The sequence below is a fragment of the Sebastes fasciatus genome, chromosome 1 (genome assembly GCF_043250625.1).
Source record: "Sebastes fasciatus isolate fSebFas1 chromosome 1, fSebFas1.pri, whole genome shotgun sequence".
In the NCBI taxonomy this organism is placed as follows: domain Eukaryota; kingdom Metazoa; phylum Chordata; class Actinopteri; order Perciformes; family Sebastidae; genus Sebastes; species Sebastes fasciatus.
In genome coordinates, this window is record NC_133795.1 from 27,605,846 (window position 1) to 27,631,474 (window position 25,629).

Sequence of the window (25,629 nt, forward strand, 5' to 3'; positions counted from 1 at the left end):
AGAAAGGTGTGAGAAACACAAATTGAGAGAGAGAAACAAAACCTTATCCAGAACATTGAGAAAGTTTCATTGCCAATCGCATGGCGAGACAATGGTTAAGGCAAGGCAGCTGCTGGCCACATGTGGAGTTAAAGGACACATGTTGCTAAGTGCACAGAATCAACACTGCATCTGAGAAGGACGACCCAAAAGAAGAAGAACAAAAGACTTGAGCAGGATGCTGCTGCAGTGGAACAGACACCCATCGACAGATTGTTTACAAGCCAACTTTGGCATAAATGCTCACTGTGTGGTGATGCAGGAGAGATAGTTACTAGTGCCATTCATGAAAGGCACAAGTGACTCCATAGTTGCAAAACCTGTGTGCCTGCCAGCAAAACTGTCCACATTACCAGTCAGTACAAGTTGGACATGTGATTCCGCGTTGGTTGAGAGGATGACTACTTACTTTAATACTTTAATAATAGACACAAGCTTAAGCAATTTCTTCAGCTATGGACAAACAGATAAATGTGGGATAAACTGATTTCAATTGTATTGCATTGTGCACACTGTTCATTATTATGATTATGATTATGATTATGATTATTTTGCATTAAAATAAATTTGACAATTTTGTCCAGTAAATCGTATTTCTGTGTGGACGCATACATGTGTGTACCAATTAGGCTACTGCTGTTTGCATACTGTAAATACTGATAGAAGAAATACATAATACTAGTACAGTAGGGAATGTTTTTGGTTTAGTTCATTTGAGATAAATGACAGTGTAAATTAATAAATACACATGAAAAAAAAATGTCAGAATTAGCCAAAAGGCTATTTTTCATCTGTAGTCCCTGCATGTCCAAGGTGTTACAAAATGCTTCCTAAAATACAGCATCAAAACAAAAACAGGGCACGCAGTTTAAAGATTGGAAAAGGACATAGTTGTTGAAAGCAGTAGAAGCAGTAGTGACAGATATACTTCAGAAGAGGGACCAAGTGTGCGCACATCCAGACAAAGATACTCAGGTCCAAGACAAAACAAAACAAAACATAACTGTGTGGCACAAAGGAGGTCTGCACACTGTTAGGCTCCAAATATAGCCTATAGGTACTTTTCTGCAACGGAATAGTACAATTTCCTCTTATAGCTCCATAGTGACATGATTAGTGTTGGTTCTTCTTTTTAGACATGCCATGTAATTTAAGAAATAGTTTAAAATGTGATTACAATGTCACCAAATTGCCTCTCAAGCTTTCTACATATCACCAACAGGTCCTACTTTTCTGGAAATTATTTTACAATCACAACTTCACACCTCATAATTATACACCATTACTGAAGAACAGATATATACTTCACAGAAGAAATTCTCTGTTTAATAGGAACTGGATGGATAGGAATATTTGGTGCATAATGGACCTATTAGATGCAAATGGAGATGTATTACCTTACAATGACTTTTGGTGTAAACATGACTTTGATTGCAACTTCAAATAATTTTAATCTCTTATCAATGCCACACCCAATACATTACTTATCCTAAAAAAACAAATAGCATTGTACTCTCAGGCCCCATCTCATCTCCCACCCCACACCTTTTATAAATGGAATTGATTTTCTTGATAAAAAGGTGCTCCAACAAATTCACAAGGTCTATTAAATTTTTTTATACTCCCCCCACCCCTTTTTTTTCAAGGTTGTTTTCATATATGCAATTTACAGTTCGTAATTACAATAGTTTATAAACCAATTTTTAAGTAGTTGAGCTTATAGACAAACTCATTAAGTACACTAGAGAAAATAACTTCAACGTTCAAAATTGAAATAAAATTAAGAAAATAAATAATAATAATAATAATGATAAAAAGAAAGAATAGAGTTAAAAAAACAAAAACAAAAACACACAAAAACAAACAAACAAACAATAATAATACAAAAATAAGAGAGTAATAATAAATTAAATAAACAAATAAGTTAATACAAAATAAAAAGGAAGGGGGGGGGGGGGTCTGGGTATTTACATGGGCACACATATGCATCCTCCTTCACGTCGGGTCACCTCCAAGCATATGTATATGTGCATGCTTGTTAACACATGTAACTATATTTTTCCTTCTGTTAGACTCAATCTCTTCTCAAAAACATCCTCCATATTCCTTATTTTGTGAGTTCCCTTTTCCATAACTTTTATTTCTTGAATTATACGTTTCCATTTAATAAAATCTGGGGTTTGTCTATTCTAGCAAACGATTCATACCCTGCCTGCTCAGTATTATAATATTTTGAGTATTTCTGAACCAACAGCATCTAAACTGGGAACCAAGTGGCAAAATGAAATAGTATCCAATTCAAATCAAACTTTATTGCAGACTCAATGTCCAGATAAAGAAAAAAAAGAAAAACAACAACAATACATGACATATAATACATTACAATACAGGAAGCACTATAAAGAATCCTCCCGGTTTCACACCAGCAGTAGATCTGACCAGTGACCAGCACGGGGCGATGTCTACCCTCAATAGCAGCTGTGACCGTAGAAGAAGAAGAAGAAGAGCCAGCTGCCGTAAAGTAGAAGAAGAACAAGAAAAGCGGCTTTGTGAGAGCTCGCCCGTTCCTGAGCGTGGCCGTAAAAGTCTGTAAACACAGAGACACATCTTACGTTGAAGGTGAGTAAAGACTTGCTCTGCTGCTCTGTGATGTGCAGCGAAATCCTAAACCTCCGTGTGTCGTTGTTGTGTAACTGCGAGGCGAGCCGTTTGGTTTTACGTTAGCAGCTATGCTAACAGCTACCGAGCTGGCTACGTGTTGCTACCTGCTACATGGTAACCACTCTGTTACCTGGTAACCAGCGTGTTACCTGGTAACACATGAAGGTATGGCAGTGCAGAAGTGCAGTGATGTTAAACAATGTTTTGAAAATAGAACCACCCAGCTAGCTACATGATGTGATGTGTTATTATCTCAGCCCGGTGCTGTAGTAGTGAGCAGCTCTCCACTAGCAGCCGGAGCGGTGCTCCTCCTGCCCGCGGAGAGCAGCAGCATGCCCCCTCGTGGGATCACACACACAGTTAAAGACAAAAACACCAAATACTGTTTAAAATGCGCCAAAATACTGTTTATCAAATTCGCCAACAAATGCATTTTGATTTATAGATACCCAGAAATAAAGTTACAGTTTGGATTTCTCGGCAGACCTGTTTATTTGCTTTAATTTAGGCGTAACTTCCGGCTACATGTGGCCACAAAGTTGGGCTGTTTATTGGTATTAGAAAACTGTCATAGTATAAAATACTAAAAGTATTCATTAATTAATTAATTCATTCATTCTCACTGTGCAATATCATTTTCCACTTGTGCAATTTTGTTAATAGTCTGTTTATTGTCAATACTGTATATACTGCTCCTATTTTTATACAGCCTTCTATTTAAATGGTTCATATTATGTTACACTTTGTTTAGCTCTTTTTTTTACTGTGTGCACTGCAAATTTCCCCACTGCGGGACTAATAAAGGAATATCTTATCTTATCTTATCTTAAAGAACACATACTTTCTGGTGGGAATGTTCCTGAGCATTTCAAGACTTATTTTAAAACAAATTCTCAGGTCCATTCTTACTCAGCGCGTCAATCTCTAGATCTTCATCCTCCTAACTTCCTCACTAGTAGAGGTCAATTTTCGATAAGATTTAGGGGAACCAAATTATGGAGTAGCTTTTCACATCTATCATTAAACTGTTCATCCCTCAAATGTTTTCAAAAGTCGCTGTATCTGTTTTTATGTTTTTTATTTATTCCCACTCACAATGTTGTTTGGTTACGATTGCCCAGAAATCATTATAGATATTTAAATCAATATCCTCCTCACAAACACTAACCATTCACTTCCAAGCAACACACATACACTCACTTGTCTTTTTTAATATATTTACTGTATTGTTATTGTTATTATATATATCTTGTCCCAATTGTTTATCACTATTATGTAGTCATATTATTTCTTTATATTAATCTTGTCTCTGGGTGGAGGCTTCAGATAAGCCCAGTGTTTTTTTTTGCCTCTTCCTGCTCTGTATATTATTCATTTTTTTTTGTTATGTTGTATAGTCTTAAATTGTGCAAAACAAATAAACAAACAAATAAACACACCACCATATGCATAAAAAAACTTTACTTTTTTAATGCAATCACAACGGTGGGATTTGCATTTATCACAATCTCTAACATCCAACATCGTAGCACTACTTTGAGAGGGCACATACACTGAGAGGGCGCATCTCTTTGCAAAAGAAATAAAGTATTGACTGAGTTAATCTTTGCATGTAAACTATTAATTTAAAATCAATACAGCATTTGTGAGAATCGATACAGTATCACATAACATAATCTCGCGATATTCAATATTTAAAAAATTTTCTTACACCCCTACCAAAAATACAAAGTAATAACTACACTTGATTCCTGAGGATTGATATACTTGCAGATCACAAATTGTGGAAATACAAAAGGTCACTAATCCAGGAGGAGTCTTATTGTGAGGATACAAAATTACAACAGTCAGTTATTGGATGGATGGATTGATAGATTAGCATGTTTGGGTTAAATTTAAACCATTGTACATTGATATCTAAAAATGATGTCTATGCATACATTTGGAATTGATGTGTACATGGATATTTGTTTTTTGTTTTATGTATAAAAATAAGAGCACTGTTCGGAGTTTTATTATAAATACTAATTTATGGTTTTCCAAAAACTCCCCCTTGACTTTAAATGAACATAACTCACACTTCTTCCTATCACACTTGTTCCTATCAGTTGTTGCTTAGGGAGACAGTAAGAGGCAGTATGAAGCTACTACAGACATCTTAGAGTATTTGATGTGATTTATTTCCTAAACTGTGTGAAGTGGTTATTGATTTATTTTTTCTCCTTTTCAGACACTTGGGCGTTTTTGAATTATGTGGACACAGAATCCAGGGCATCCAGGATCAAGTTAAGGTATGTAAAGGGCTGCTCCCTGAAAAGCATTATGTAAATTACCTCCAACCATAACACAGATGATTTCACTTTCGAGTCTCAGTTTTGTAACTTATGTGTGTTTTGAGACTGAAAACATCTAGAGGTTCTCTTAAGCTGAACTCATGTTGTGCCATGTTGGCCACATAAAGACATCAACTTATCATGAAGACTTTAAAGATCGTTGGTTTCTTTGAACAAGAGAAAACATTTGTATTTTGGCATTTTCAAGGTGATCGTACGCCCACGATTTCATTTCACCAATGCGATTTTCCTCAAGATCTTTTTACCATTTCAAAAGAAGAGGATGATTTGAACAAATGCTGCATTTCGATTTGTAGGAAACGCTTTTTGAGAGTTGTCTTCACTGCTATTTAGTGAAACCATACAGACCCAATGGGGAATATTTTTCTTCCCAAAAACTATCAGCTACACAGCGTAACAATTCTACAAAGACACAAAGGTGGGATGAGTGATGTGACCCTAAACTTCAAGGCACAATGAGTAGGATTTTCCTAAAAAACAATGTATGGGCTCATACAAAAATAATCCCTCTCAATCATCACTTGTGACCCACTAGAAGTGTGTGGTGGTGTCCGTATCTTCAGAGACCCTGCAGCCATCTGCCTGTATTTTTTCTTTTCATTTTGCTGTGTTTGGGACGATTCTGGGCGTCAACCCCTACAAAACCATAGCGACCAGGTGCCAGATTGTAAGCATGCATCCAAGAGGAAGCTACGGAAATATAGCAAGGCGAAACGCCAAGAAAGCTTGTTCCAAAACGAGAGTGAATCTGGGTTTTGCCATCACCCGCTGGCGAGCACCGTAACTCTCGCTGAGCCTGGAAGGAGGGGCCAACTTTGAATGTTGTTTTTACAAACTGCAACCGACAAATCCTACTCATTGGGTCTCTATATCAGCGAACATTTTGAATGTCTGAGTCAAAATTGCCAAAATGTATTGCCTAAGTCCACTTTTAAGAGTTTCATAACAGTTCATCACACTTTACAGTTTACCCACTGTGGGTATCGGTAACATTTGCTCCACTTTCACAACTGCAGTATAACGTTGCGATTTTCGTTTTGCGTGAAATGTTGGCTGCTACCGGGAAATGTGTATCCACCATTATCGACGGGTCCCATGTGTTTACATGGCTCATTTTAGCATGAGATGGAAGCGTATGCTCACTGGTTTAACATGCAGAGTCATTTTGCATTTTATGAAATGTCATTGTTAAATCTACTCTCCACTGGAACAAATGATGTGGCCAATTTATGATGGCAGTCTCTACCGGGGTGCCATTTCTACAGTAATATACCTTCCTACTCCTCCCAGGACAAAGTTCTTTATAATGAAAATCACTTCAGGCCTCAGTTTCTCCAACACATTGCCTCACACCTCTAGCTTTATAACGCCAGACGACATCTTTCATGCTCTTTTTCACTACAAGATTTGAAATCTCAGCTACTCCACATTTGTCCGATCAGGTGTAGGAACGGCTCACTTGCGGTACCACCTTGCCAAACCACAATGCCAAGGGCTACTTACAAAACGCTTTCACATCTCTGCACATCACCAGTTCATTTCATCACCGAATTCACATGTCACATTTACAGTTGCTAATATGCTCAGCATTAATAACACACTAATGTTTTACTGCTGTTCTTCGTGCCATAATTCAAGGCAAGCTACATAAAGGTCCAGTGCAGCATTAAATCTAGTAATATAATATCCTGCTGTGCCGGTGAGCACCAGAGAAATGCAGGATATATTAAAAAAAAAATTTTAACCTGAGGTTTCGGAAGAATTTGCGATTAACCGGCGCGATTTGTTTCAAATTTGAATATTTGCTGCATTTGAAAACGAATTTGCCACAACATTTCCATTGTCTGAACTTTGATGTGATTTTGATCTTGCAACATTTGCTCTGCTAAAACTTTTCATCCTTCCAAGGAATTTCATCTCTTAACTCACTGACATGTTTCAGGATTCTGGACGACAATTTAAAGACGCCGATTCGCGAACAAAACCAAACTTTTTCAAGCATTTGAGACGCACGAAGAAAGAAACCAATAAACCCTTTTGGATCGTGACATCATGTCTCGCCGAAGAAGCCACAGCCCGTCGCCAGGGCGTTTTTCACGCTCCTGCAGCAGTAACGATCCGAGAGATTTGGAGAGACGGATTTTTGTTGGGAATTTGCCGACCTCCGACATGTCAAAGAAGGATTTGGAAGAGCTGTTCAGCCAGTACGGGAAGATTATCGGTCAGTAAAACACAATACAATCATGTGTAGTCGCATCAAGCGCCATATTTTTTCATGAATTGCAAGCATGTCAAATTCGTAATGATGTCCTCACTGATAATTTTTTAAAGTGGGTAAATGGGTAGGTATCCAAAATGTTCTTCAAAATGATCATAAGTGTGTACCACTTAAAATGTTCCTCTTCCAGGCGTGTCCATGTTTCGTGGGTTTGGATTTGTACAATTTGAACGTGTTGAGGAAGCCGAAGCTGCAAAGGCGGCCCAAAAGGGTCGAATATATAAAGGTTATAAAATAGGTAAGCCTTAACTGCAGTGGGTGTGATTGTCTGGCTAAAGAGGATAGCTTTTTATTTGTGTACAATGAGCAAGAAAAACAAGTTAAATGAATCAAAGTTAATGAAAGGTTACGTTTTTCTTTTGTTTTTTGTGTTTGTTTGTGTGTGTGTGTGTGTGTGTGTGTGTGTGTGTGTGTGTGAGTGTGAATACCTTTTGATGATAGGGCATGATGGTTTAAGTGTTAATCCTGAAGATAATCCGTTTTTGTGGATTTGGTGATTAAAAAAATATGCCCGCAAAGACAAAGTAACAAATATGCATTTAAGGATTAACACTTACAAATGTCCTTCTGTGGTTAAAGGTTGTGAATGAAAGCTGGAGAGATCCTTCTTTTATTTATTAAAGAATAATTTAAGGGCTTAAACAATCTGTTATTTTAAACATTTTAATGGTGTGATATGTTGCTTCTAGGGCTGAGCGATAATTCAATATCGTCTTTCAATGGAATCGTATCGTGATGAAATCATATCGATATCATGATACACAATTACGTCGCCTCATCTTGATTGGTAATAACAAGCACATACTAACTCAAATTTCTCAGAAAACCTGACTTGATAAGAGTTGTGCTTATGGGAATACCCCAATGTAGTTAAATCAAACTATTGTCTCAATCTGATTACTCTGTATTTGAGCATGCACGTAAACATAAGATGGAAATATTTATTCATTTTTTTCCTCTAATTTCACTTGAAACAGTTTATTTTTGTTTTGAAATAAAGTTTGTTAATTGAGAAAATACTCTTCAATTTAGTATTTCATCACACAAAACTAGTCTTTACCATGTGATTATTTCATATAGACTATTTATTTATTGAATTACTAGAAAACATGCTATATCGTGATAGAAGATTTTGGCCGTATTGCCCAGCCCTAGTTGCATTAAATGAAATGCCCGTCACAATGATGATCTCATTGAGTGTAGGTTGTATATAAGGGTGCTCTGATCGGGATTTATGGGGCTGGAAGTTGTATCGCACGATACTGATCCACAAGGTTTATTTGAAGCCTTCTATTAATCATGTAGCATTATTTATTTAACTATTCTTAACAACATTGTATATTAAGTATTCAAATTTAAACTCTCACTCATAACCCCTTATATACAGATATCCCGCAATACTGTTGTAAAGACGCTTCATTACAAAGCTGGCATAATGCCGCCTCGGTTGTGATTTTAGATAGCATGCTGGCGTGATGTGTAACACAACAGCGTTGGCGTCTAGTGCGTGTGCGTGTCGTCCCGCCATACCTGCTGTCCCTTTTACAAAGACGTTGATTCGGCTCGGTGACTACCTCCACTACAACAATGCTCCCCAACCCCCCCACCCTTTTAAATATTGAACAGTGAGGCGAAAAAACGGTGCAACAGTCTCACCTTGACTAGGCTGTGTAAAAGTGGCTTTAGAGACACAATTCACAACTCCAGTGAAGCCATTTTAGCGACACGTAGAGAAATTGTCAGGCGTGTTTTGCATCATCCGATTGGCCTTCAAATCAAACTATACTGGGGGGAAAAAAGTTCGGAAACTTGTTTGGTGGATTATTTCTCTGTTGTTGCAATGCTAATTGGCATTGTACTTTAAATCGTTGGAAAGCCTGTTTATTTACCTTCACAATGATGTCCAAGGATCATGCATTTGTGGGATGAGCAGCACAGCTGATTATGTGGGTAGCGCCCAAGACAAATTTGAGTGTATTCTCCTGTTGGTATTGACTCTTGTTTTGAGTTGTTTGGTGGATTGGATGATTGAACTCTCTATCAGTAACAAGGAACAAACAAGACATATTGGCAATTTTACACTTTATTCATTTAATACACCGTCAGGAGCCTCAGTAGCGGTGGAAGATCCATACGTAGCCACAACAGCCTGGCACCTTCTCCTCATGCTGGTCACCAACCTGATCACACGTTGCTGTGGGATGGCGTTCCATTCCTCAACCAGGATTCGTTGCAGGTCAGCCAGCGTGGTTGTGTCGGTCACTCTAACACGTACAGCACGCCCAAGCTGATCCCACAAGTGTTGAATTGGGTTGAGGTCTGGACTCTTGGCAGGCCGTTCCATTCTCTCTACTCCCACATTGTGGAGGTAGTCTGTGATAACCCTGGCTCTGTGGGGGTGAGCGTTGTCATCTTGGAGGATGAAGTTGGGTGCCAGATTGTGGAGATATGGGATCGCCACTGGCTGCAGAATCTCATCCAGATATCTCCCTGCATTGAGATGGCCTTCAATGATGACGAGCCTTGTTTTGCCAGTGAGGGAGATGCCGCCCCACACCATGACCCTGCCCCCACCAAAAGCTGTTACTCCATCGGTGCAACAATCAGCATAGCGTTTTCCCGCGTCGTCTCCATACTTTGACCCTGCCATCCAACTTTCGCAGACAAAACCTGGACTCATCACTGAACATGACATTCCCCCACATGTTCAGGTTCCATTGTCTGTGTTGTCGACACCAGCGCCAACGGGCCTGACGGTGAAGGGCAGTCATTGCAGGCTTCTTGGTAGCCTTATGAGAATACACTGTTTACCATTGGCAGAGCATTTTAGCACATTTTTCTTGGGCGCTACCCACATAATCAGCTGTGCTGCTCATTCCACAAATGCATGATCCTTACAAGTTGGACATCATTGTGAAGGTAAATAAACAGGCTTTCCAACGATGTAAAATACAATGCCAATTAGCATTGTAACAACAGAGAAATAATCCACCAAACACAAGTTTCCGAATTTTTCCCCCCAGTTTATTTAGAAGGAATATTGTCTGATTGGTGGCCGATCGATCGGAGCACCCTTTGTTGTATGATTTGACCTACAACTCCTCAAAATGAAGATTTTTCTACATAACCCTTTCTTTTTGTAGACCTGTTACATTATTGATATACAAAGCAAATAAACAAGTGCATTATTAAATTCTGGCAAAGCCTGAATCTCTGAAATCTCTTGTTTTATTTGCAACACTGTCGGAATTTTCTTCACCGTGGATTTAAATGTGTCACGAAAGTCCGAGCACCGAAGGAGTGTCTGAAGGCAAAATTTTCTAATTTACACGTTCAAACGTTGCTCCGTGTTTTAGCCGATTCATTTCTTGTTCATCTTAAACTCAATTCGACAGATTTGGCACCTCGATTTGCTGCATTTTGACTCGTCCAGTTTGGATTCTCAAGCTTGGATATTGGAGCTCATTTCATTTTGGATCGTGGAAGTATTGACGCGGCCACTCCATTCTGCGTGAAAAGATGAGCTGATTAACATGTCACTGTTGTGTTCAACGTTTGGATTGATTTATTTTCAGATGTAAATATGGCAGTGGAGCGACGGCAACCTAAACCTCAATCCCAGCAGAGCCCTCCACGAAGGTAAAGTAACGCGAAATGGGTGTAACGAACTACAATCACCTCTGAGGTGCCGGTAAAACAAAAACAAAAGCGTCTAACATTTTCCTCAACTGTCATTTCCACCAGTGGTGAAGTCCGCTTAATGGAAGATGGGTTCGTGATGGTTCATGGGACTAATATTTCACCTTAAATTAGAATTTCCAGATGTGTTGAAATAAAGAAAATAGCCATATGAATGTTATTTAAAGTGTCTTTGTCTCAAACGCTTGTGTTCTTAGTGTGGTTTTGTTCATCTTATAGCTACAATACGCAACTTTCCAGCTGAAGGGAACGTAATGCCAGTCCCACCCTGCCCCAGATCTGTTTAGCAGGTTCATGTCCTACAACATGACCTTTTAACTAATTAGGTGTGTTCATGGAAACTGTATTTAGTCTGAGGAACAGACTCTTTGACAACACTCGTCCACAACATGATTCAGTTCATGCCACAAAACATCCACACATCATTGAGAAGTTTATTTCAGGGAGGTATGGGGTTGGGCATTCACAAGATCACAGTATTAGAGAACAATACTCTCAAGGAAAATGAGGTCAAATGAATCTATTGGTTTGTTTTTTTCTTTTAAATTTGAAACCTACTTTTTGCACCTCACTTGAGTTGAGCGTCATGGAAATTAATTCAACTTCCATATTGTGACAAGAAGCAAATAAATGTTGAAGAAGTGAAGACAAATTGAGGATTTAGGAAAAAGACCCTTCCAAGAGAACCTGACGGAAGTGAAACGGTTGTGCAACACCTGAAACTATTTAAACCATTGTCTTGGTTTAAATTCTGCTAGAGCAAACAGTTATGGGAGAGTATCCTCAGAAGAGTGAGCACCCGTCCACCTTGTCTTGACATGAAAAGTTCAAATGGCACTTAACACCACACCTTCACTAAACCTGTTTAGCAACTCTAGTCAAACTGTTTGCTTAGAGTGGTGACATTTCTATGCAATTTAGAATATTCTCCATCTAGAATGTATTCAAAAAATGTCAAAGGTGAGATTAATAACTTGTACCAGACCTCTAATGTTCTATATCAGTTCCATTTTCTAGAGAAAATTTCAAGCAAACGTGCATATTTTATTTCTTTTTGGCATTTTCGTAACCCCGTACTTGCAGCATGGGAATGTGGCTTGCTGAAGGAACAAAATGCAGATCATCACATGCTAATTGTGCTAAATGCTCCAAATAAACCACCGTGTTCAAAAAGGTTAAACAGCCTTGGTACTTGTGTCAATGAGCCTCAAATGGTCGACGAATCGATATCGTTGCGTACACGAATCGCTGGACATTTTCAAATCGTCGTTGAAAGGACGCTTTCCGAGATCACCTCCTGGATTGAATTTGTTCTAGTTCCCTTCGCGAACACGATAACTGCTTTGTTTTCTCTCTGCTTCGGTTGTGCGAAATAAACATGTTCCATCTATTTCATATTGAATAAATACAGATTAATTTAAATATGAAATACCAACTGTAGGCCTGTCCACACCAGTCGTTGGACAGAAGTTACCCTTTGTAGTATTTCATAGGCAGCCTAAACCGTCCTTGCACTAATTGACATCTTTTCTCTCAGGGCTCCGTATTCCAGCTATGGGGACAGCAAAGAGCCCCGACCTCGGTCACGCTCACCCGTTTACGGGCGCGAGTCTCGGGACAGTCGTGACGGGCGTTCTCCTCGCGACAGCCGTGAAGCCCGGGAGTCTCGGGACAGCCGTGACGGGAGGGACGCGGGAAGAGAGTCGAGGCCGAGCGGCAGCTCTCGTGACAACGATTACCGATACCGTAGCTCGGAGACCAGAGACAAAGACCCCAGAGGACCAGAATCGCGGGATACTCCATACAGGTGACTGACACTCACGTTCATTAGTTGGAAGTCCAGCGTTCAGCGGTTGCATTTGTGTCTTAACCTGAAATGTTTCCGTACAGCCGAGAGGACTATGACCGATTCTACCGCAGTGGCAGCGGTGCAGAAGACTATTACCGGAGGAAGGATGAACCCTACAGCAGGGACCCTTACAGAGATCCCTGGAACGGACGCCGTGAGCCAGAGGGTAAGTGTCCTGCAGTGTACAGGCCAAATTAGATTGTTTAGTTACTCTTTAGTTGATGTAAGTACGTAACCAGCTTAGAGTAATATTGTGTTCATTTGTAAAATTATATCTTTTTAGTGTTTTCTTGGATAGATTGGTTTTGCCTGATTGTTTTGAATATAAAAACGCGTAAATTTTTCCAGCTTAGTTGTCCAGATGTGAGGAGAGACCAGTAATTACCTGATAAAGGCTTTATCACTGACATTTAATTTTCCAGCGGCCTCCAACCTCTCCTCAGGAGTAGATGATCGTGCTCGACCAGAGGAGCGTCGGCGTAACGACCTGTATCGACAGTACTATGAAGAACTCCAGCGGCGCTACGACACCGACCGTCCCGTCGACTGCTCTGTGATTGTCGTCAACAAGGCACAAAAGTATGTCCACTCTCTCTGTTCTCTACGGGACACGCAAACCGTGGACTAGAAAATGTCTCTTTAAATGTTGGACCAGTACATGTACTTTTATTTCATATCTCTCCTGTTTGTGTGTGTGTGTCTGCCTCTGTGTACTTGTGCTGCTACAACAGTAGGGAGTATGCGGAGACGGTCGGGCGGAAGGTTCGTGATTTGGGCATGGTGGTGGATCTGATCTTCCTCAACACGGAAGTGTCACTAACCCAGGCACTGGAGGATGTAGGCAGAGCCCGCACTCCCTTTGCCATCATCATTACCCAGCAGCACCAGGTCCACCGGTCCTGCACTGTCAACATCTTGTTCGGCACACCGCAAGGTAACGCAGGACGACCGTACGCACCTGTTGGGTTGGTGGGGGTCACTTTGGTCCCTCCGTGTTACTTGCTAACATTCGCTATGTCTTTTAATCACCGCAGAGCATCGAAACATGCCGATGCAGGACGCCATGATGCTGGTCGCCCACAATTATGACACCTACAAAGTGGAAAACCGTGAAAAAGAACGTGAGGAGATTGCCAGAAAGGCGGCCAAGATGGCGGACGACGTGTTAGTCAGGGAGCCTGACCGAGAGAGCCACCCCATCTCGGTGCTCACCTCCATCACACTGCTGTCTGAAAACAGGTACCTGGTTTAACATCTTCAGACTTGTCTTTAAAAAGGTGCTAGAGTCGATATTCGGAGCATTTCTATTTGGTGGCCATGAGCTAGCCAGTGGGGTGCACTCACATGTACTAAAAGGCTGCTATATTAATGCTCTGGATATTGTAGAGAGAACCAGTTTAGAGCTGTAGAGAATGTAATATGTGATGTAAGTTTCTGTTGATCCCTTATTAACGGTTTCCATGTTGTAAAACTTTGCATTTCAGTTTGTCCACCCTCAGTTTCTCATGCATCGTTTTAAAAATCTCCACACTTGAAATAATGTTTTTTTTTCTTGTGTGGTTGCCGGTAGATTTGTGACCCCAGAGGAAATGGAAGGTCTCATCGCCTACCTGAAGGACAAAAGAGACCGGCTGCTACGAAGCGCTGCAGACCCTCTTACAGGTAAGAGGAAAAAATTTTGGATTTTAAAGCAAAGTCAGGCAATACCGCAGCACAAACAATACTCCAGTGCATGGGAGTTGAGTCATAAAGTAACACAGAGGCGTGAAGAACAACTCCCATTAGATGACACACTCGATGAAGGCAGGAGATATAGGTATCGTATCAAACAGAGGAATGTTCTTCTCCTCCCCTCCTACTTATAGAAGCACTGATTGAGGGTTCAGATTGGGCTCACCTGTGCTGTTCAGAGGCAACCAGGCTCAGGTGAGCCAGTGGCTGGTCTCAGAGCTCCATAAGGGATGTAGGAACACAACAAGTAATATACTTTAATCATTCATCCGGTCCATACTGGCCCTGAAGAGATCCTTCCAAAGGAATTTCAGTGTAAGTGATGAAGTGAAGTGAAAAGTCCAGTGTCGTTATTCCAAAGTTGAGGTTAATATAAGTCTGAGTTAGACAAATCAAATGGGCCGTCTTGTAGAAGTCTTTGGTTTGTAATGTCGTCTTTGTGTCACTATCCCTCCAATGCAGCTAAATTTGGAAGATACCTATTTAATTTCTCTTTCTCGGATTGGTGAAACAGCTCAACTTCATAATGCATTTTTATACAGAATGAACACATCTCTATATTTGAATTGTGTAAAAAGAGATTTTTTTCTCTGTCAGTATGGTGAGCAGGAACAATTACAGCAACCAAAAACATATTCAAAGTGGATGTGAGTGTCCTACTAAAATTAAAAAATGTGAACTTTGACCTATAAATGTTCTCCTATGTTATAATTATAATTTAATTATTGCTCCACTTTTCTCTGTAGAAAAAGGAAAGAGCTGTGTCTGTTTACCATTCTAACTGAATCTTCCCCGTTACAGCTGCTGCAGCTCCTGCAGCCGTGCACCACGACGTTCCTCCCTCAGCCGCAGGACTGCCTCCTCCGTCCCATTCTGCTCTCCCCGCCCCGCAGTCCAGCCACCTCGGCCTATCGGCTGCTTCCGGCGCCTCCGCTAACCCCAGCCATCAGCAGGAGCTGCAAGCTAAAATCCTCAGCCTGTTCAACAGCGGCAGCGGGACGCCAGCGGGCTCCGTTGGCCTGCCCTCCTCCGCCCCCCAGGCGAAGGCCTACGGCTCCCTCGGCCCACCGCCTTCCCAGAACCCGCCCCGCCCGCCCATGCCCGGCCTTTCTCCGGGCGCACCCCTGGGTTACGGCGCCCCACCGAGCCGCATGCAGGTCGCACCGGGTGGTCAAAGACCCCCCACCTCCGCAGGTATCAATTTTGACAACCCGAGTGTACAGAAAGCGCTGGACACCCTCATTCAGAGCGGACCGTCTCTCAACCACCTGGTGGGCCCCGGCGCCCCTCAGCAGCCGCCCCCCAGGTCCGCCCCCCCCGGCATGGGCCAGGTCCCGCCTATGTCCATGTATCCCCGACATTACTGAGGGCATGTAGTGAATTACTTTCTTCTCCTAACGTGAGGTCCACCTCTCCCTGTGACACAAGTAGAACTCCACATTAACTCTCTGTGCAGTGACTTGACCAGCTGTGTATAGGTAGGGTAGACTGTATGGTTGGATGTTTTGTAAAAGATTTTATCTTTTTTTTAATTCTTAGTATTGTGTTCAGTTGATTAAATTGTTATGAAGTTTAATTTGATGACTTGTCCAGACAACCTAATGTGTCTGTATTTTCAATTCTTATTCAGTCACATGAGGTCGAAGCTGCATGTGTAAAGTACAGTATGTTTTGGTTTACAGACTCTTTAGTTCTTTTTCCAACCATGATCCATTATGTGGTTTATAGTTTTGCAGTGTATTTTTAATTTGTAACATTTTCATTTTGTCAACAAGACATGATTAAAAACTCGAGACACAATTGCTGTAATAAAATGGTATTGGTTTATTGCATTTTGTGCTGACAAATCTATAAAATGGAACGGGTATCGCCAGAAGCCATAGAGATATAAGCATTTGAAATGTAAGATAAAACTACTTTTTTCCTTTTTTTAATGTACCATGAAACACAATAGAGAATAATACGTTCTTTTTTTTAAATTTTAGAATATTTAACTTACACTGACACAAAAAAAACACCTCCACACTAACTGTATTTGATTTATTTACACGTAGCCCCCTCCCACCCCCGCCCCCAGCAGTTACAAGTGCACATGTACACACATACTACACACTCCCACAGAACTGAAAGGAACACACTACGGCTTTACCATAAGACTAGGTACAGTATCAAGGAGTAATGAACGGTTTCGGAATGAAAAAAACATTTTCATACTACTGAAATTTGATACAGGTGTGTCTTTGTGTGTATGCTGTATATATCATCTATACCTACATCCATTACATTTGGTCAAGCATCCATACAAAACGTTTCCCACGACTCCAGTGAATTAAAAACAAACCCGGATAGTGAGACAGTTCCTCCGGAGGGAGGTACTGCGTATTAAATTAAATACTGTATTTTAAAATTCAAAGTGTTAAAAGCACCAGCAGCCTGCTTACTTAGTTTAGCACAAAGACTCGATACCGGGTTGAAACGGTGAGCCTGGCTCTGTCCAGAGATAACACAATCTGCTACCGACACCTCTAAAGCTCAATAATTAACACATTTGTTTAAGACGTACAAAAACTGACATGGATAAATTGCTGTTTTATGAGGGGTTATGTACCGGACTATATCTTGGTCGGGACCTCCTGGAATCTCTGCTGGCTACAAGCCAAGAAATAGGCTAGTCCGTAAAACAGCCTTTTATCATTTTTAATCTTGTTTTTGTACGAATAAACCAGATAGAAGTTGTTAATAAATGAGCTTTAGAGATGCTGGTAGGTGGACGTTGTTACCGTTGAGCAGACCCTGGCTAGCTGTTAACCCCGCTTCTTTGTGCCGACTCTCAACAAAGCACATTCGCCAAAATGTCAAACTTTTTCTTTAAAGGTCGTCTGAATGTCGACAATTTTTATACTTAATACACTGAATATAACCAGATATTTACTGAAAAGTGGGTAAAATGTACAGTTTTGGACAGGCTGTGGATTTGCAGGTGTCTCCTCTACTACTTTGGCACATTCAAGGGTTTACCCTATTGAAACCATGCTTTCTTTTAAACTGATAATTGTTACACATTTTTTTTTAGAAAGTAAACAGTATTTACTTTACTTGTCCTGTGTTTAAGTCACTGGAGCACACATTTGCACACCATCATTTATGTAGTTAACTGAAATATACTTTGGTAATCAGTTTATCTGCAGATAATATTTGACACAATGAGAAGACCTTAATCTACCATAAAAAATAGAATCTTGTACTATAATAATAATAATAATAATAATAATAATATTCATCTTGGATACAATGATTGGCCAGTCCTAAGGAAAGAGAAAAAAAAAATTCATACTACTAAAAGAAAAGTTTCTGATATAAACAAAAATACTTTTATACCACAAACACCCAATATATTTTCAATACACCTTGTTCAGGGTAATTGCATGCATGCACTGAGATACACAACATGACTGGGACCTGGCTCTGCTTGCACTGCGTGAATAGCCACTCGAGTTCTTCTCTTTAGCTCCCAGAGAGGTCGACTGTGTGAAATGTTAAGTGCAGCTTTAACCTCCGACATCAGGCACGTCTGTCTGATGCTTCTGTGACAATATATATATACTGAAGGGTAAGATGTTATCTCAGCTACAGACGGTGTGTGTGTGTGTGGTGTGCCCTCTGCCAGAATCTGGGACTTGTTTTTTTTTTGTATTTTCTCTGTTGGTGTCTTTAACAGGACAGCGTCCTCAACCCGGTAACAGATGTGTTTCAGAGCCCTTAATATCCATTTAAGGATGGAGACTGGGTAATGATCACCGGCAAGTTTGTCTCATGCTACAGTTGTGCAGGCGAAAGGATCTGATCTAAATCATGGATCAGCTGTGGGGAGAGGGGGACGTGCTGGTTTTCTAAGTGGACTATCTCTCGCGTCGCCCAAGCAGAGCCGGTGCCAGAATTGGAAGCGCGAGTTTTATATTCTTTGATCATTTTTCAGAATTATACTGCAATCACATTTAAAATACAGAGCTGGGGTGGATTTAGTGGCTGGGATGGGGGAGGCCGGGGGGTTTAGGGTAGATGGGGTGAGGACAGGGAGAGGTGGAGGAGGGATTCTGGGAAGGCTGACCTCACAGATTGAGTGACAAGCACTATAAATTGAACAGTTACTATTCTTTTTTTTTTTTTTAAAGAAGTTTGGCAAGAGAAAAGGAAAAAAATGTGATGCATGCTAGAAGAAAAAAATGCTGAACGATGTAAACAAAATCAGCAGGTAGGTTTCTGCGTTATTGCAGTTTTAAACTGCTGCAAGATGATGGGAATTAAATCCTATTTTATAGTCTGAGCTGTCAGACCTCCACGGCTGGCTGTAATACACTCGTGTGCCACCAGAGGTCACTGTGGGATCGAGTCAGTACACTCCCACTCCTGCAGACTGATCCTGTCACAGAGTACCCTCAGTGTTAAAGTGCTTTGCTGTCTCAGCCACGTTTGGGTTGAACACTGTAGATCTTTATCGTCTGTAAGACCTGGTGACGAACATGCTGATGAAATAAGTGACACCTCCAGTTTGTTTATAGAAAAGAAACATAACCGTGACAGAATGAAAAAAGTACTAATGTGAGAACAATATTGCACATAATCGTTACAAAACTCTAAGACTTTGTCCACAGTGATAGAACAGTGTACAACAAAAGACAACACTTGTAGGTTGCAGTGTCTCTGACTTGAGTGATATATATTTACAAAGGTGAAATGACCACTTCTGAGGCCCATCCATTCGCAAACTCAAAAATCTCCTATTACGTTACATAAGACTATTTGAGCAAGATTGAAATATAACAAGTAACAATATAGTGAACTCATACTTTTTCTTATTTTTTTTTGCAAAAGACTTGTTTTCAAGGTCGAGCCGTGTCGCCCGGCTGAGCGGCGAACACTCCAGAGTTCTCGGAAATCTGTAACTCAATGAGAACATTCGACAATTTGACCCCCACTCTGCACCTCAAACATGTTAAGTCATCACTATAGAAACCACTAAAACAAATATTGCCACATAGTTCCATGCAAACAGCAATTATAAAACATTTATAATTCGATAAATAAATTCATTTCCGATAAACTTCTCCAATAAACGTCAGATATCTTTTCTTCTGAATAAATTTAAAAGGCTCAGTTGATGCAGGCAATGTTGAAGGAGACAATCCCAAAATAGCCGCGTTCTTCAAAAACGGACGTGAGCGTTTTAAACGACCCCCGTTGTCAGAGTTAAGTGTGACAAGCATAGTAAAGGAAATCTTCATGACTTGGCACCCTAAAATCTTTGAAAACTAGGAGTGGCTGCTTTCTTAAGTATCACAGGTGTCAAAGGTAGGTGTGTTAAAAATTTGCAAACAGTAACGTTTAGCAGATAAATATTCATATTTAAATACATTTTGGTGATTCTTATAAGTTTCTTTAAATAAATTAATCTTGTTAGGTTAAAATTGGTTCACTTTACTTAAGGGATTAGAGATGTTATAATCAAGAGAGCGTTTCTATTCTTTTTTTTTAAAAAAGAGAATAAAAGGGTGGAGGATTTTGCCCTCAGTTGTAATATTGCATCAAGGTATTCAGTATAGTTTTCTAATAAAACAGAAAGCTAACCCTGTCCAGAGATCTCAGGCCAAATGTTTACAGGTACAGCCTCGTCTAGTTAAACAACCACCACCACTGATATGTATGTCTATACCCTTTTTCACTTGATCTTTAATGTTGCTTTACTTGTCTCTATTTACAATACAAATAAATCTATAGATACTAGCAGCATTCACAACATATGGTCCGACATTCAGGCAACACTAAAAACATTTAATACTGTTTGTAAATACTTCTAGAAACTAATTTTGTTTTTGCTCCCCTATATTGTATATACTGTTTTATATATACGTATTTATTTATATTCATATTTCTACTACAAGTGCAAATGACCAAAAACAGTTTCTTTTGAGAAAAGAAACAAATAAAGTAAAGTGACAGCTGTCCTTGGTCAGAGTGAGATGATTCTGGATTCTTTTTTTTTTTTTAAAGACTTACGAAATCTACATATACAAAATATATGTGTAAAAAAATAAATAACATGATCACATGAGTCCGGATTTCAACTATTGCACATTCCTTCCAAGATGCACTTTTTTTTAAACCTAAATATGATTTCGCTCACAAGTCATTCAGTCGGGGACATGTGTGGCTCAAATCTTAACCAATCTAGAGGATAGAAAATCTCACTGGAGAGTCTACTGCATAGAGTTCAGCCTGGTGGACGTTTCCCAGCTATAGGAGCCATTTGTCCTCTCGGTTTATTTAGACTTGACCCCATAAATAAACAATTGATAGATGTTCAAAGTCTCACCTCAGTAAGAGCCGATATACTTCAAATCCGAACATCTATTCTTTTATGATCTATAGGGCGACTTTCCAACTACAGTGTCATTACCAGTACTAGTTTCATGTCGACACCTTATTTCTCCTGCTTGTTTTTTAAGCACACTTTGTTCTCTCCAATTCAATCAATAGAATTTTTTGTTCACTATTTCTCTTTGAAAAATACTTTGATATGGCACATTTAATGTATCTAAATCAGGCAAAAAAACAACAATATATCTGAGTGACAATCAAAATGACACAACTATTTCATCAATATGTGTAACTTTTGTCTATAAACATAAATACATTATTTGTTCTCTAGATGAAAAAATAACATTTAGTGTTTTTTACTTTTTTTTAACTTAATGAATTTGATGAATTCATCAAAGTTTTCACTTGTTTTGCACAGTGGCGGACAGTGCAGGTGCAGTGCTTGTCGAGGTTACAATGACAGTTACCATAGTGACAGGAGCCTATGCCATCCAATAAATAAATAAATAAATAGATAAATATTTTTTTTAAAACAGCGGTTTTTTGAGCTGTCCCTCCTCGGCGAAGGGAACGTTTTCTCTCTCCACTAGAAGCTTTTTAGTATGTCACAAAAATACTACACTCATACTGAACAACGCGTCAGAGCTTGTACATTATTTACAGTGATCCACACGAGGGTTCGAGGGGTGCTGGCAATGATAATCTCCTCGGGGTGTTTGTACTGTCTCCCCACTCCGCTGTTACACCAGCCTTCTGGTAGGAAACGCACTATTCACAGTTTTAATTACGTGTCAATCTCTACAAACTAAGCTAGCCTTGTTGTATTTTTTTTGGCACTAACAGTGGCCACGGGGATGAACAGCCACTAAGAAAATGAGTTGTAACGGAGGACGGGTTAGAAAGACAGTGATGGCGGTAACCGAACAGTAAAAACACACAGTTATAAGGACGCCATGCTGAGGAGTGATCAGGTTAAAGATAATACTGCAGGTTTTGATCCACGTGCCTTTTTCAATCTTCTTCGAATACCAATGTGAATTTCACAGTTCATACTCTGATTCTCCTTCCAGCTGGTGGTCCTGACCGTGGGTAGCAGTGTCTTTTTGCCTTTGAAAGATAAATCACATCGAAGACAACAGGCTGGAGCGCTGCGGGAGGTGTCCGATCACCGCGAGGGAACTAAACAGACAAATCCAACACTGAGCTCATTTCAGCTGGCTCTCGTTCTTTCGGAGCAGAAGCCGCTGCTATGCCACACTTGTATTTGAAAAAAAAGGACAAAACAATAAGAAATCTGCAGAGATTTCAACAAAGACGGACACAGACATGCATGTGCGCTCACACCTCAGCTAACAACCCACACCCTAACATCACCACCTCCTCCTTTACCGAGTGAGTCCGATCTCAATGCGAGTTACTACAGTAGATTACAGACTAAGCGAAGAATAAAGTCTCTATAAGAACAAATCTAGATAGCAATCTAAATGAGTCTAGAGCAGACAATAGATATAGAAGCTTGCTGGACTACGATGAAGGGGTGTAGTAAGCGGAGCATGTGATACTGCTCATCGGTCTGCTGGGGATGGAGCTGAGGGAGAGGTGCTGAAGCTGAGCTGGGCTATTGGTTGGGTGTGAGAGGACTATCTTACAGAAATAAACAGTAAGAGCGACAGAACGATGAAGCAGCGTTGATGATGGTGCGGGAGTAAAGGTGTCACAGGAACAGGGCTGAGGGAGGGGTCGGGGAGAGTGGTAGCGGGGGAGGGGGCTGCTCTTTCAGGAGTAGATAGTGATGACCTCGCGGCCGCCTCCGCGGACCAGGAGGACCCGGTTGAGGCCGTCAGTGAGGACCTCGAGGAACTCCATGTCTTGGAGAGAAGTGTTAAAGAAACTAAAAGAAGCACTTACAATATAGACATATATAAGAAACTGCAAGTTGTGATACTGGGTCCACGAAACGAAAACTTAAACGGATTTTGGTGCCGTGAGCCGCCGAGTGCAAAACCGTGGTATTTGGTATACCGACCTTCGCCTCACTCAGAGGGCATCCTTACCATAATAACACTACTTTAGGAGCAACAGAAGTCAGATGCCGGCTGGCTACTCTTTTGGCACATTGCATTTTGATTCAAGTAGGTTTTTTTTCAGTTACAGTTAAGTATATAAAACCAATTATGAAATACGTGACTATGAGACTGAATCAAAATGCAGTGTGCCAAAAGTGTAATTAAAGATAATTGAACTCAAATATTACCTGAAAATGTTATTTAAAAAGGTCCATCTTCTGTCTGTTAATAAATTCTAATTAGTAATTTGCCTCCGTTGCCATCTTGCACAAAATCTCTGATAACAAAGCACAGTGCCAAGTCAATTAACTTACCATTTATTGCTTAAACTGATTTTGATTGTATCTGTAGAGCACCATTATAAGTTTCACTGTTTTCCACACCACCTGAATGTCAATTTATGAACAAATCTGTTCATTATATTCATACTTACGTAGGTCAGTATATCAATGGCACATGGCGTGGGTATTGAAATTGACATTCTGGGTGTAAAAATTGAAACACCCATGATCTAACAGTCTTATATATGAATCCCTCGTATTAGTGACACACAACTTTGCTTTTTCCTCGTTATAAGGTGATAGTTTTTCTTCCTAATGTGATTGAGCTTCCCTCATTTCTTGTAAATCCTGAGGATAATTTTCAGATTAAAAACACCCACTAATACAGATTCACTCGACTGCATTTTAAGCCTCCAGCCTTGTTCGTTATCATTTATTTTGAGCCTCCCAAAATCTGAGGTCTCTAGAGCTGCCTGTGTGGCATCGTGATATTTGAAAGTTAATTCCTGGGATACAAACAACACTCAGAATGCAACAATGTCTAAGCTTACTACTTGTGCTTTGAATGAGGAACTCCTCTCAGTACACCTACTTCTGTCCGGGTGAAGGATACAGTTCTCGTCACCTGTCCGGTTCTTGGGTGGCCCGGGCATGTTGAGGAGGACTAACTTGGCCTCTGAGGACTTTTTGATGATCACTTCATTCAGCCGGAGTGCTGTGTGCATACGTCGCACATTGGACTGGTTCCTGAGTGATGACAAAGCAACAGAGAATGAGGTCAAACTGTTTCACACTGATTAAGTGATATTTCACTGTATTTCATGAACCAAGCTGGTCGAGGTGACAGATGCTCATTCACACACAAGTATCCCATCTTCATCTGCTCCGTAAACTGTATACAAAGATGAACGACATGACAGCCCCCCAAAAGTGAAGCCAAAACATCTGGATCGCCCCCTGGTGGCTGGCTGCAGTATAGGTCATGAATCCCGCCCCCTCCATGTTAGTGGATGGGACATGGGCCCAATTAAAAAGTCAAAGTACACGTCAAATAAATGTTTCCCAAATATGTTTTCTGTCATTTTAGGTAGTTCTTATCAAGCTGATGTGTGTTCAAGTGTTTATTTTTCTAATAAGTTTGGTTTTAATTAGTGATTTGATGCTATAAAACGGGGGTGTGACATCATGATTGGCAGCTGTGATTGACAGCTGCTCTGAGTGAAGTAGTTGCGGAGCCGGGGGCTTGGGAATTGTACGAGAGAGGAGATGTAACTTTAACTTTCCATAACCGTCATAAGTGTGTGTAATAGAACATGTGTCAATTTGATCATAAATGTAGAGATATTATGTTTAGTTGTTGTGTCTTTCTAGCCAAACAGCTACCATGGTGCTAACGCAGCAGCTAGGTGGCTCACACTAGCAAGCTGCAGCCGTGCTCAGCTCGTGATTGGTTCGGACGGGCGTGTACCTTGATACCACGGCTCCAGCCCCCCCCCGATCACTACTGCGCAGACTCTGGCTCCAAATGACGTCTCCCGTATCCGGGATATTTAGGCTTCACTTTTGTACAGCGGGAGGAAGTGGAGACGTCGTCCATCTATATATAAAGTCTATGATCTGCTTATGTGGCCAACTTGGTCAGTATGAGATGAGAATGGACTGAATGAGGTTTATAAGGACTTCAGTACTTACAGGTTCTCCCACTCGCTGCAGCATGGCAAGAAGAGAAACACACGATCAGTACTAAGCTGTGAATGTTTTTTAAGTGTACCTATTCCAAGTTCTGCTAAAAAAAAACGTATAAATCCTTTAACAGCACTCTGGTAGACCTCTATGTAGAGGAAAAAAAGACTCAAGGCTCTTTTTGTCAGGAACAAGAAGGTATTTCACCTTTACAACAGGTAAAGGTTCAATGAGCATTTCAAAGCACTCACGGCTTCATGTTGAAGATGTCTTTGATGCCCTCCGGTGTGGCTGCGCCAGGCGGTTTGGCTGGCTCGCCGTCACCCTTCTCATTCCAGGTCATCTGGACCTGCTCCCCGGGGCTCTGAGCCCCCTCTGTGGGGGTCAGCGGGGTGGCCGGGGTCGCGGGGCTGGCTGGGGTGGTGTTGTCGTGGATGAGCTGGACCTGGGCAGGGGGGGACACAGGGGAAGAGGCCGACTTTGACTATGAGACGAGAGGAAGAGAGGACGGATGTGGATTTACATGTACATTACATGACGGGAAAAGAGTCACGGTTGAGGTGGAAATGTAAGGAATGCAAGTCAAAGCCACAGAGAGCCACAGTGTTTGAGA

The 25,629-nt window shown here is 40.7% G+C and overlaps 2 protein-coding genes across 16 annotated transcripts in view; one reads left to right on the plus strand and one right to left on the minus strand.

The window, feature by feature from the left end:
• Window positions 1-2,529: 2,529 nt before the first annotated feature.
• Window positions 2,530-16,437, plus strand: ncoa5 (nuclear receptor coactivator 5). Of its 11 annotated transcripts, none has more exons than XM_074641082.1 (12): window positions 2,530-2,658; window positions 4,931-4,991; window positions 6,997-7,275; window positions 7,463-7,570; window positions 10,908-10,971; window positions 12,569-12,838; window positions 12,922-13,046; window positions 13,303-13,459; window positions 13,603-13,814; window positions 13,915-14,119; window positions 14,451-14,542; window positions 15,413-16,437. In XM_074641082.1, the coding sequence occupies exons 3-12, from the start codon at window positions 7,107-7,109 to the stop codon at window positions 15,976-15,978; spliced, it is 1,968 nt and encodes a 655-aa protein (XP_074497183.1). In that variant the 5' UTR covers window positions 2,530-2,658; window positions 4,931-4,991; window positions 6,997-7,106; the 3' UTR covers window positions 15,979-16,437. The 11 variants fall into 11 exon arrangements, with proteins under 11 accessions (XP_074497183.1, XP_074497193.1, XP_074497202.1 ...); XM_074641092.1 differs by having other exon boundaries at window positions 13,612-13,814; XM_074641101.1 differs by having other exon boundaries at window positions 13,324-13,459.
• Window positions 16,438-19,458: 3,021 nt separating this feature from the next.
• Window positions 19,459-25,629, minus strand: part of slc12a5a (solute carrier family 12 member 5a) — a 173,418-nt gene continuing 167,247 nt past the window's right edge. For 2 of the 5 annotated variants that reach the window (XM_074641044.1, XM_074641075.1), the window contains exons 23-26: window positions 25,268-25,500; window positions 25,026-25,040; window positions 23,947-24,080; window positions 19,459-22,854 (exon numbers count right to left, since the gene is read on the minus strand). In XM_074641044.1, the coding sequence (XP_074497145.1) occupies window positions 22,763-22,854; window positions 23,947-24,080; window positions 25,026-25,040; window positions 25,268-25,500 (474 nt within the window). In that variant the 3' untranslated portion in view covers window positions 19,459-22,762. The remainder of the gene's footprint in view (window positions 22,855-23,946; window positions 24,081-25,025; window positions 25,041-25,267; window positions 25,501-25,629) is intronic. The other 3 variants (XM_074641058.1, XM_074641068.1, XM_074641053.1) reach the window with 3 other exon arrangements.

Bases quoted from the DNA above. Each gene is read 5' to 3' on its own strand.
- ncoa5 (XM_074641082.1), top strand. From the start codon at position 7,107: ATGTCTCGCCGAAGAAGCCACAGCCCGTCGCCAGGGCGTTTTTCACGC. The intron at 10,972-12,568 runs GTAAAGTAACGC...CTTTTCTCTCAG, and splicing joins CAGCAGAGCCCTCCACGAAG to GGCTCCGTATTCCAGCTATG. The intron at 14,120-14,450 runs GTACCTGGTTTA...GGTTGCCGGTAG, and splicing joins ACACTGCTGTCTGAAAACAG to ATTTGTGACCCCAGAGGAAA.